Raw genomic sequence first — 11,795 nt, 5'->3', positions numbered from 1 at the left:
TCCGCCTCCCGCCTCTCCTCGCCTTCCTTCTACCGCTCCCACTGCCTCCCCATTGGCTGCACCCACCGGGCTGCGGCCTGCGATTAGTCGAGCGGACACGTCCCGCCCCGTTGCTATAGCGATGACCCGTCCCTCCCCTCTCCCCCGCACGGCGGCCCGGCCCGTGAGGGGATGGAGGGCGGCGGCGCCGCAGCAGCGCCCGACGCGGTGCCGGAACGGGAGCCAGAGCCGGCGCTGGGGGCTGGGCTGGCGCTGGGCGCGGCAGCGGCGGGCGCCCCTCTCGGCTACCTGCACGTCCTGTGGCAGCGGGAGGAGCCCGCAGGCAAGATCCCGGCCCGCCGCCTGCGCAGGGCCGCCCGCCTCCACCGCCGGCTGGGGCCGACGGGCAAGGAGACCCACGGTGAGCAAGGGGCGGCCCTGCCCGGGACGGCTCTTCTTTCGGGGTGCGGAGCCTCCGGGCTGGGGGGCCTTAGAGCTTCGGGTTCGCCGTGTGCGCGGCCTCTGGGACGGGTTCGGGTCTGCTCGGCGGGCGGCGGGGGAAGGCGCCCGTGCTCCTGCCCGGGAGAGGGTGCCCGCCGGCCGGGGGCCCCTGGCTGGCCTCAGGAGGAGACAAGGAGTGCCATTCTTACCTCGCACCTTGGTCTCCAGCTTCCCGTTCTCTGGGCTGAGCTCACAGCGTGAGTGCTGGGATGGGATATTTTGGTAGGGAAATGCTCCTTTCTCCTCTGTGCTTTCCAGTGATTTGTTTCTTTTCTCCATAGCGCTGAAAAGGCTGCGTGAAGCTGCCAATAGCAACGACTTGGACACAGGTAGGATTTCTGCCAAACCTACTTGGGACTTCTTCCTGGAAGGGCAGTTTTGTCACGGACCTTTACTTTAGGAGGGGAGGAGGGTGCAGACAGTTTGTGGATGTGGTGCTTTAGATGCTGCAAATCTAGAAACTGCTTTTCTGGAGCCTTGTTTCGTTTTCTGAGCAAAGTGAGCCTGGTTCTAATATTCTTTTGCCCAATTGTAAGCAGCAAGAGAGCAGTGTTTTGGTAAGGTGGAAAAATTATGATTATCTCAGCCATACCCTGTGTGATAAGACAGTGTGATGTAGCAGATCAGAACCAGGACTGTTGCTGGACTCTGCCTCTCACAGTGACTTCAGAGAAGGCTCATGGCTTATGACTTCCTTTAGCTCTCAGTGCTGATTAGGTGGAGTTTTATATGAAGTGTCCAGCAGCAATATTGGCAGATACTATCATCGTTCCTCCTTAGACTATACTGTCCCTGCAGCTGCGCTGACCTAATTGTTCGCCTGGCTATTCTGTGAGCAGAATTGGAAACTGGCTTGTCTTGTAGAAACTCCCAGGATATCATGACGGGGGTTTGTCTGTCATGTTTCACTCTTCAGCTCCAGAATACGCCTTGTTTCATGAACTGATCGATAAAGTTCACCTGTGAGCTGTCAGTACAGAAAGCTTGGCTTCAGTCACCAAGTCAAGAGGAAGAATGAAAGAATCAGGCTTTTGAAAGTCTTGGTTTCAATCCATCTCAGAGTTTTCCAGCTGTGTTTGATACACAGGTTCCGCTGCTTGCAATCCTGCTGTGTTTTGTGTACTCTGCAACTTGAGGAAGTGTCTGATGATGAATTTATTTTTCATCAACAAGTAAAAAATCTTTGCTGTTTCCTGTGGTGGCACTGGGTGGGAGAGGTTACATCATTTCCTACGGGTTTAAGGGAAGGACAAGGTAAAGTATTCCCCATTAATGCTTCTCACTGGTGGCACTATCAGTCTCCCTGTCTTTCTTCTGGAGTACCAAACATCTCCTCTTAATGTCACTTCTGTCTTTTCAGATGTTCCTTTCATTACTGTACCACACTTAGCAGTAGGTGTACAGGAAGAAATTCAAATGTGACTGTAATTTGATCTCTGGAAGCTGAGACAAACCATGAATTTCAGCGTTTTGAGCTATCTACTTTCTTGTCTGCAATACTGGTCAGTCTTGACTGTTGCAGGATATGCTATCAAAGATCTCAAAATATAGTGAATCCATCAGTATTTTTAACAGCTATGGAATGAGCTTTATTTTACACGCTGATTACTATATCAGGATAATCTCAAAACGACAGGATGAATAGCCCTTACAGGTGCCCTTACACATGTTCCTGTAGATGCTGCTTTTATGTCCCTAACATTTTCAGCCCTTACTGGTCTATTTCCTTTTGTTATACCCAATACTAGAGAGTCATATTTGTTTATCTGTCTTTCTATGTGAGCAGGTTTTTCCTTCTTATCTGAGAAAAGGCAGTAATTCAGGTTACAAGAAGTGCCAGTGGTGGCATAGAAGTAGCTGGGTTGAAAAGTAGGGGGAACAAGTGTGAGTAGATGACAGTGTGGCTACTTGGGCTGTTTGCTACCACACTTCAGTACATCATCTCCTAAGGGTATATTTGCACTGTGCTGCCAGCAGGTTGGTGCACTCACCTGCGTGCCGCTCAGTCAGTAGCCACTGTTAGTGTGGCAAAACCTTGGAGTTTTGGGTGAATCTAGGAAGCGACGTATTCGAAAAGGGTGTGGAGAGGTGTTTTTTTTCTCACTACATGGAGTTACACTGTGAAACTTCTCACTGCAGGTCCATGTTGATGTGAAAAGTTTACACAGGTGCAGAAGATGATACTGCAGATCCACAGAGAAAGCCCATGGAGGGCCAGTAAACACAGGATGCTAATTCTGGCTTGGAAAGTGCCTGAGATGCAGCTGACCAAAGTATGTGACAGTTAGTCCTGCAGCATTGCTGTCAGGGTGCTGGGCCATCTTGTCTAGACCATGCTTTTGCCAAGAAAGGTTGGACCAGATAATCCTTGTGGTACCTGCCGACCTGGTATTCTATGATTCTGTAGGCATTTGCTGCTGATTGTCCTAGGAACTTGAATATTTGGCTAGATGGATCCTTAGCTATGGTCATTACAGCTGTTGCCTTATCTTTTATGGCAGTATGTGGAAGCTGGTGAAGGCTGTAAGAGGGTGAAGAGTACGCTGCCTGTGCTGGTTCTGCTGAGCCAGGATGCTCACTGAAGCTGGTTCAAGTCCGGTTCACTTAACAGCTGGAAGAACATGTATCTACCTGCAGAAGCCTGAGTAGCATTACGCCTTTCTGACCAGATGGCCTTTCAGCTTACCTGTTTTCTTCTCCTTGTCTCTGTCAGTGCAGCAACTCTTGGAGGATGGAGCTGACCCCTGTGCTGCGGATGACAAAGGCCGGACAGCCCTGCACTTTGCCTCCTGCAATGGCAACGATCACATCGGTGAGTGGGGAGGGGGAGTTCTGTCATCCAACTTCTCTGTGGCAGAGATTTTGAAGGGTGCGCTTTATTTTGCTTCAGCATGTGACAGAGATTGCTGTTTTCTGTGTGTTTTGTGGCAAAGTTGCCAGCTTAACTCTGGCTCCAGAGCCTGTTGTGTCCCCCTGCTGAAGGAGGAACAGGAGCTCCCAGCTCGAGGGCTGTACTGGTGGAGAAGGATGTTCTTAGTCCCAGTTCTGCCCCTCAGGGAGCCCAGGGACAATGGCACTGCCTGGCTTTGTGCCATATCCTTTTGCATTACTGTGCAAACCTCTGTCCCCAGCTTCTGGGAAGCAGTTGATGAGCTGAACAGAAGAATTCCTAAGGCAGCCTGGTGGCCTTCATGTGGACCTGTGGCCTGTGTGGTCCTGACCTGTGGGACAAATGGAAGGGACTGATATGGCTCCGATTCCTTTTTTCCAGTGCAACTGCTTCTGGACCATGGGGCTGACCCGAACCAGAGAGATGGGCTGGGAAACACCCCTTTACACTTAGGTAAGTGCCACACAGATGAGCTTTGCATGCAGAGAGGTGAGGTGAACACTGCCTTGCTGTTTTTTCCTTCCTCTTTCCTGTGCATCACACTATGCATCCCCAGCTCTAAGTATCTTGGAGCGACTCTTTGCATTTTATTAGCTTCACTTCTGCTGAAGGCTTAAGGGTCAGAATTTGAGAAAATCCATTTCCTTCCCTCTGCCAACCCCAGGGAATACAAGGTCTGTTCCAGAGGGAATACTCAGGCTTGAGCATGAGATTTACCCTCAGCAGCTGGGGTGTTCTTTCCGATGGCAAAGAGCCCTTTGGGAAACAGCAAGCTCCACACTTGAGCAGAAACTCCTTTGTTGTTTGCTAGTACCTCTGAGTTGTGTGTCCTGTGTTTTCCCTCCCCAGCTGCCTGCACGAACCACGTTCCTGTCATCACCACGCTGCTGCGCGGAGGTAACATTTCCTCTATAACATTTACAGCCCATCCCTTTCCTGCCCTGCCCTGTTGATACTCCCCAGGGACACTAAGTCTTGAAGACAGACTTCACTTTCTGTCCTTGCTCGTGCATCTTGCAGGGGCCAGAGTTGATGCCTTGGATCGAGCAGGCAGAACCCCACTGCACCTCGCTAAATCAAAGCTAAACATTCTGCAGGAAGGACTCTCCCACAGCCTGGAGGCTGTACGCCTTGAAGTGAAACAGGTAGAAGAAACTGTCTCGTGTTCTGGTTAAGTGGTGCAGCCCCTGGCAGACTCCTGCACCCATTAATGGTCAAACATCATTTAGCAGCTGGTTTCAATACCTGTCTGTAGGCTCTTAGCTGCTTTGGGAAGCATTTGACTTTTTTCTTCCCTTTTCAGAGACCTTCCTTTTTCTCAACTGCTACTCTGAATTTTTGCAGGACCTCTCTTGGCTCTGGTAGGCCAAGGATGCATTGAATGTCTTAATTCTCAGGCTGTATAGAGCATTCTCTTTTCTTCTACCACCGTGTAAGACCAATGTCTTGTGGCAGGAGACGGACCACAGCATGGGGCTGTAGCCATGGCGTACGCGTTCCAGGAGAGACTTGGCATTACTAGTGCAGTCTCCCCTGCTCCAACCTGTGGGGCTGCATCACAAGTGCACGAGGTGTTGGCCTCACTTCAGGAGCCGTATAGGAGCCACGAGGATTTTCATCCTTGGTGCACAAGGAGATCTTGCTGGCGTGTGAAGTCCCTGTTCCTCACATTGAGGGAAGCTAGCTGGCCATAAAGAAAAGCTTGGTGCTTTCAGATGACAGTGTGGCTACTTGGGCTGTTTGCTAGCTCACTTCAGTACATAATCTCCTAAGGGTATATTTGCACTGTGCTGCCAGCAGGTTGGTGCACTTACCTGCGTGCCTCTCAGTCAATAGCCACTGTTAGCGTGGCAAAACCTGCGAGTTTTTGCTTTTTCAGCTCTCTTCTGTCTCTCTTCTCTCTTCTTAAGCCAGACACAGGGATCACAACTAGTCCATCTGTGGCTGATGAGCACCTCTGGTGACTCGCTGGGCTTTGATGCTGTCATTAGTGCTCTCCGGTTGCTTTGCATGTGTTCGTCTTTATGGCTCATGTACTCTGCCATGTACCACGGCGTCAAAGCTGTGCTTGGCAATTTAACTGTAATTAAACTTTTCCTGTAAAAACACCCGAGCCTGGTGCAGTTCTCTGATGTTTATGTCTTACGCCTGTTGTTTTCAGATTATCCAAATGTTGCGGGAATACCTGGAGCGTCTGGGGAGGCACGAGCAAAAGGAACAGCTGGATGACCTCTGCTCCAGGTTACAGATGACCAGCACAAAGGAGCAGGTAGGCAGTGTTGAGCTAATGTGACTTACCTGCTAGTGTTGTGATTTCTGTGTTTAGGAGAATGCAACTGCATGAGCAAGGTGACATTGAAGACGTGGTTATGGAAGTGTTCTTGCTCACATTGGGTAACATGGGCAAGTTACATGATGACTCGTGGTACTCCTTTGGGGTGGAATTAAAAAAGGAGAAAGTATCACTGTGCCTAGCAGCTCAGCAGAGTAGCTGAAGATCAGATGGACCAAGGGCACAGGCATTTTAAGGCTGGGATCAGCTCAACCACACAGGGTTGCAGGGCCTGTTTGGGTTTTTGTTGTTGTTTATTTGTTTGTTTTTCTACAAAAGATTGGCCTTTAGAAACAGGCTTAAAGGAAACAGCCCTGATACCATTGTTGAGTTCTGGGTAGTGTAGTAACATGCTTCTATTTTAAGGACTGGATAAATAGCATGAGGTGGTCAAGCACTGACCTCCTGAAGAATGAGGAGAAGCTCTCAATGCCTTAGATTCAGATTTGTTTGATCATGAGGACAGAAGCTCTCCTATGCAATTGTGGGACCAAAGGGATCCTGTTCCTGTATAAACTCACTGTGGGTGTTACCGGCGGTCCTGGTGCAAGGGTGGTCCCTGCTGCACGGGGTTGTCTTCTGTGTTGGTGGTCAGCTGTACAACCACATTCTTCTGCCTAACAGCCAACTGTATTCTGTCAGGTGGACGAGGTTACAGACCTCCTGGCCAGCTTCACGTCACTCAGCCTGCAGATGCAGAAGATGGAGAAAAGATAATGGGCTTCCAAATCATCTTCCTGCTGCAGCAGCAGAAGCCTTAGAGAGAAAAAGAGGAAGCTGAAGCTTCCCCGATCGCTGAATAAACATTGCTGCCCGCGCTGTTCCTGCCAGATCCACTCTCCAGTGGTGCTCAGACTGTCCCTGTGGATGCTGCCACAGCTGCCTCATGGAGAGGCAGAAGGCTTTGTACAACAGGCAGAGTGCTGCAGCTGAGACTTTTATAAAAAAAAAGATCTGTTCTTAGATGGGCTGGCGCTGAATAGGTTGCCCCATCCAGAAGTATTCTGCCTTCTCCTAAGCGCTTCAGTTTGACGTAAGTGGTGGCTGATGCCATGTGCAGTCACCAGCCCTGACTAGTGTGCTCAGCAGCTGGCCAACATCACACAGATTCTTGGAACAGGCGCCTTTTGCCATCTCCGCAGTACTTAATTGTGTGGGGGAGAAAGTGGGTGCCTTGGACAACAGAAGGCTTTGTTCTGTGAGAAGAACACGCACTTAATTCTGCATGCTAGCAGCTGAGCGAACACCCTGCCTTGAGAAGCACACACCAAGGCTTAATCCTCACCTTCCCCAGAGCCTGCAGTCAGAAGGCAGAGAATCTGTCTGGTTACAAATGGGATACAAAGCTTTTGATCACTGGACTAACAGCTTTCACTGGCCTCATTTTTTTTAAATCACTGCTGTGAGTTAGTGCTTAAATACAAGAGTGAAACACTTGCAAAAACACCCAGGCAGACAGCTAGCAGGTCAGAGCTGCCCTGATGCAATACTAGGGTTTGGGGGGATGGCACAGTTTTAGGCAGACATCTACATCTTGCAAAAAAACCCCACCATAACTGACTTTTGTGTTTCCTATTTCTGTCAGTCTTGGGCGAGAGGTCCAGTTGAGACAGGAGGTGTATATTCAGACATATTTTTTTGGACTGGGATGGAGGTGGATTTACAGCTCCCTCAGCAGCACCAAACCCAGAGCTGACCCATGCTGTTTTTCTTCCTTGTTATGGAGAGGTGCTGCTCCAGGACCTTACGTGCAGCATGAGGAACAAGTTATGACCTCTGCTGGGAGCCTGAAGTGATGCAGCTGTGAAGGATGCAGGGAATTGCTCTTGCTGCTCTCTTGCTTCTGCCCCACAGTGGTTAGTAATGAAGATGTAGACAGCTTTGTTTTGGAGCAGGGATCCATGAAATCTTGTCAGTAGGGCACCAACAGCAGCAGAGTGACAAGAATGTGCCCAATAGCAATCTGAGTGCCCACCTAAATGACATGGTAGGCTGGCAGCAAGACCCATCCCACAATTTGGGAATCACTGGTTTGGAAGAGGTTGTTTTTAGGATTCAGCTTAACCATACAACGACCACAGTCTGGAGCAATCTTCAGAGCCCTTCAGGTCAGCATGTTCTCTAATACCTGGCCTCTTGCCCAGGAAGAGGCTAAATGGATCTCCATGTTCAAAGCTGAGATACCAGAAATACGTGTGGCTTTTAGATGGGGTTCATCCACGGGCTGCTGGAGGCCATGACTGGGACTAACAGTCTTGTGGTTTGGCTGGGGCTGTCACTGTGAACTCTGATACTTCTTTATGATATGCTGGATGGGAAGGATGCTGAGGGGGTGGGAGACAATCTGACCTTTTTGTATTTTGAACTTCAATAAAATTATGTTGGCCTTTTCAGACTCAGCCAAGTTCTCTCTCTCTCTTTTTTTTTTTTTTTTTTCCTCAGAATGGCTCACTTCTCTTTCTTTACATCTGTTCCAGGCCTCAGGCACAGCACCGGACTTGGTAACTGCTACTCTCATACCTGGTGCTGAAATTAAAACTGACAACACAAAGTTTTTTGAACTCAAACATCAGTCTGTTTGCAGGTCAAAGTACATGGTTGCTGACTCATCTTCTGATCTTGACTCCCACAGCCAAGAAATCCAAACTTTAAATCTAGTTAGTTGCTGTGAAACTGTACAAATAAAGGAAAGAGAATCTCAGCGGGATTGCTTCAAGCTGGAAGGTGGGATGTTTGCAAAAAGGAAAAGCAGCCTTGCACAGTCTGCACTCCTGCAGAAGTATGGAGCTGGCTGCTGAGCCAGATAAAATATCTGTGCTGTGGGGAGACAGCAAGGGGATGAGGAGCTGGGAAGGGACATTCAGTCAGGGCAGAGAATTTCCAGGGTGGTGCCTGTGTGAGAAGCAGGTGATTTTCCTGTCCACTCTTCACTTGTCTTTTTTCTTCCAGTCTTCACAGCCCAGTCTTGGTGTCCACATACACGCAGCTGTCAGCGCTTCTCCACTCAACAACTTTGTTGCTGAGGAGACCATTAAGGTGCCCAAAGAGCAGGTGGCTGAAATGCTCTTTATTGCTGCAATTACCTTAGTTGCTGACATTGTCCACAAACCAGTGGCAGCTTGGAATCTTCCCTCAAAACCAGGAGTACACCAAGCTGGGACTCAGAGCAAAGCTTTGAACACACATGATGTTGTCTGAAGCTCTTCAGGCCTTTGTCTTGCCTGGTGCTGGAGTTTCTCATGACTGCTCCTGACTGCACGCTCGGAGGGGAAAGGTGGAGGTGCTGCAGCAGCCGAGTGTTTGCCCCACTTCTTCTGCAGCACTGCTCCCTTGGTGGGAGGTGAGGCAGCACTGGCAGTCCCTGGAGACTGGTACAATTAGCTGAGGCCAATAAAACGAGCAGGCTTGTAAGAACTTTTGCAACTGCTTTAGCAATAACACCAGATAAAGGGAAAAGGGGATCTGGTTTTTGGCAGAAGGGAAGGAATCACCATGGTCAGGTCTGCTTTCCTGCCTTGGGGCTGAAGCACTGGGCTGCTGAAAGCCATGTCATGTTTGGCACTGGACTGAGAAAAGTTTTAGGTTTCTTTGCATCAGCTGGTCATGCCAAAGCCTTGTCTACCCTGCTATGCTTAGCAGCTCTATCTCAAAAGAGAGTTAGGCGATGAGGAGGGAAAGAAGCAAAGAAAAGGTTTCAGGGGAGAAGTAGATTGTGGCTTCACACTGTGCTGAGTGTTATTCACTAGCACTGTTTGCTTTTTTCTGCTGCTCCTGGCCTAGAGTCTCCCAGCAGCTTTCCCCTCTGCCCTTGCATGCCGAGCCACAGACTTCCCTGCACAACCTGTAGATGTGAGGCTGGTGGCTTTCTGCGTATCCCAGAGGTGTCTTCTGCAGTGGCAAAGAATGAAAACAACAATAGAGATTTCCCTCTGCTATTTATTTTGCCATTAAACTCAGTCCAACCTCTCTGTTTTTCTTGTGCTACACCATCAAACACACCTTCTAGGTTCCTTCCAGAGCGGTGGTGCATCCCTTCCACTCCTTGGGGATGTGATGTCAGGCTGCCGGTATGCTCTGGAAACCAGGACCTGCCCCAGGGTGCTGCTTCCCCCTCCCTGCTGCCTGGTCTCCAGACACACTCCATTTCCCCTCCTCATTTAGAGCACAGTGCTGCTGAATCTGCAGCCACTGAACCCAGCAGCAAACTCTACAGCTCTGCAGCCACTGCTGTGCTGTAAGATGCAACCAAAACCAGCTGGGTTGAGGATCTGGCTCATCCAAGCAAGCAAAGGCTGAAAACCTGCCTGTGTCTCACCAAGGACCTCCAGCAGAAGCAACAGCTCTGCACAAAGTCTCCCAGCAAAGCTCATGGATGTTATTAAGCAAAAGGCCTTTTACTGAAGTGGCCACTCACCCACACAAGCAAACACAAGGTGCACGCTGCAGTATGTGCAAACATCAAGAATCTGTTCGACTCTTCAGCACCTGAAATAATTAAACTCCAGGGTATCAAGCTAACATCTGAACTCCATTACTTCTTCCACCTTTGTCTTTCTAGCAGACTCCAAATCCATCATTGTAATTATCTGTGCTGCTCAAGAAGCCCCATGAAGCATCTCTGGCAAACCTCCCGCCCTTTCATCTGCTTCCTCCGCTCATTCCATGAGCAAGACAGATCTCTTCTACTCCATCACAGAAAGATACTTGCAGAAAAATGCCTTCTTCATGTACTGTGCCTGGCCAGTGTGGGAGAGCACCCTGGGCAGCTCAAGCCCCTGGGATTACTAAGTGGAAGAGCCAGCATTTCTGGTTAGGAAGCTTATAAAGGTGATACAGCAAATAGTAACCCTCTGGGCTTTTCTGAAAGCTCTTAGAGGGGAAGAGAGCACATGGTTGTTGGAAGAATTAAAATAATCAGCTGGCAATCTGCTAAGGCTAGCTGTGGATTAGGAACTAGTAGCTAAAACCAAAAGTAAGCAAGCAGAACTCCCTATAGCTAATAGTGCTATGTGCCCTGTCCACCGCGTCACACCGTTCCCCCTCTCGCTGGCAAGGTTCTCTTGCTGAGAGGTGCATTTGCAGTGGTGTCCTGGCTGTTTGCAAAGTATCTGTACAAGGTCCCATTCCCACAAGTGCAAGGGCAGTGCCTGAGCCCATTGCTCCGCTGGAGAATTAGGAGCTGTCCTTGTATCAGCTTCCCTTGGCCTCCTGCCTCCCCCAGTCTCACGTGTCTGCAGACAGGGAAACCCCCACCAGGGCTGCTGAATTTCATAGAATCACAGAATGATTGGGGTTGGAAGGGACCTCTGGAGATCATCTAGTCCAACCCACCTGCTAAAGAAGATTCACCCAGAGCAGATTGCACAAGAATGTGTCCAGGTGGGTTTTGAATGTCTCCAGAGAAGGAGACTCCACAACCTCTCTGAGCAGCCTATTCCAGTGCTCTGGCACCCTCAAAGTAAAAAAGTTTCTCTTCATATTCAGATGGAATCTCCTGTGCTTCTGTAGAGGGGGAGGATTTGCACATGAGCTTCTTGGTACCTGGGTTTGACACTTCCCAGCAGCATCAGGCTCACGGCACACGTGCTGAGGAGATGCTTGACCACCAGAAACAGCACATATCTGACAGGACTAAGTCACTCTGCAGAGAGTAGCCATGCCTGGCTTGCAGGGGAGCTGGTACTGGCCACCAGCCACAAAGCCTCAACCTGCCCTTGCCTTTCCTGTTCCCTCTGCCCCATGCCAGGTCCCAGCATGGCTAGACTCAGCTGCTGTGGCAAACTGGCCTCTGCAGGGTGAAAGCCAAGCTCATCAGCTTGAGTGATGACAAGTCAGAAAGAAAATATAAGCAAGGCTTCATTAAGGCAAGAAGCTGGGAGCGGAGACTGCAGAATGCTAATCAGTCTGGACGGGAGGCTGCGTGGAAAGCAGCAATCAAGCTCCTTCAGCTTTAATTAAACCCAGCTCTGTAGCAAGGACATGACACCTTTTCTTCACCCCACCTTTGAGCTGTGAAACCAGTTGGAGTGTGGATGTTGTTACTGGGCAGATATTAATTCCATCCTGGCTTCTGATCCTTCCCAAACCAGGCTC

At 49.7% G+C, this 11,795-nt stretch overlaps 1 protein-coding gene across 1 annotated transcript; it reads left to right on the top strand.

Moving 5' to 3' along the window:
• The first annotated feature begins 140 nt into the window (after positions 1 to 140).
• ANKRD54 (ankyrin repeat domain 54) lies at positions 141 to 8,101 on the top strand. The gene is made up of 8 exons (XM_082060300.1): positions 141 to 400; positions 762 to 809; positions 3,194 to 3,292; positions 3,752 to 3,823; positions 4,220 to 4,267; positions 4,391 to 4,515; positions 5,532 to 5,639; positions 6,345 to 8,101. Exons 1-8 carry the CDS (start codon positions 172 to 174, stop codon positions 6,417 to 6,419), a joined length of 804 nt encoding a protein of 267 aa, XP_081916426.1. The 5' UTR covers positions 141 to 171; the 3' UTR covers positions 6,420 to 8,101.
• The last annotated feature ends 3,694 nt before the right edge of the window (positions 8,102 to 11,795 follow it).

This window comes from Streptopelia decaocto (assembly GCF_964273445.1).
Source record: "Streptopelia decaocto genome assembly, chromosome: 1".
Taxonomy (NCBI): Eukaryota; Metazoa; Chordata; class Aves; order Columbiformes; family Columbidae; genus Streptopelia; species Streptopelia decaocto.
The sequence above is the reverse complement of the archived record's forward strand: the minus strand, read 5'-3'. Positions and strand labels throughout refer to the sequence as shown.

Bases quoted from the DNA above. Each gene is read 5' to 3' on its own strand.
- ANKRD54 (XM_082060300.1), top strand. From the start codon at position 172: ATGGAGGGCGGCGGCGCCGCAGCAGCGCCCGACGCGGTGCCGGAACGG. The intron at 401-761 runs GTGAGCAAGGGG...TTTTCTCCATAG, and splicing joins GACGGGCAAGGAGACCCACG to CGCTGAAAAGGCTGCGTGAA. The intron at 3,293-3,751 runs GTGAGTGGGGAG...CCTTTTTTCCAG, and splicing joins CAATGGCAACGATCACATCG to TGCAACTGCTTCTGGACCAT.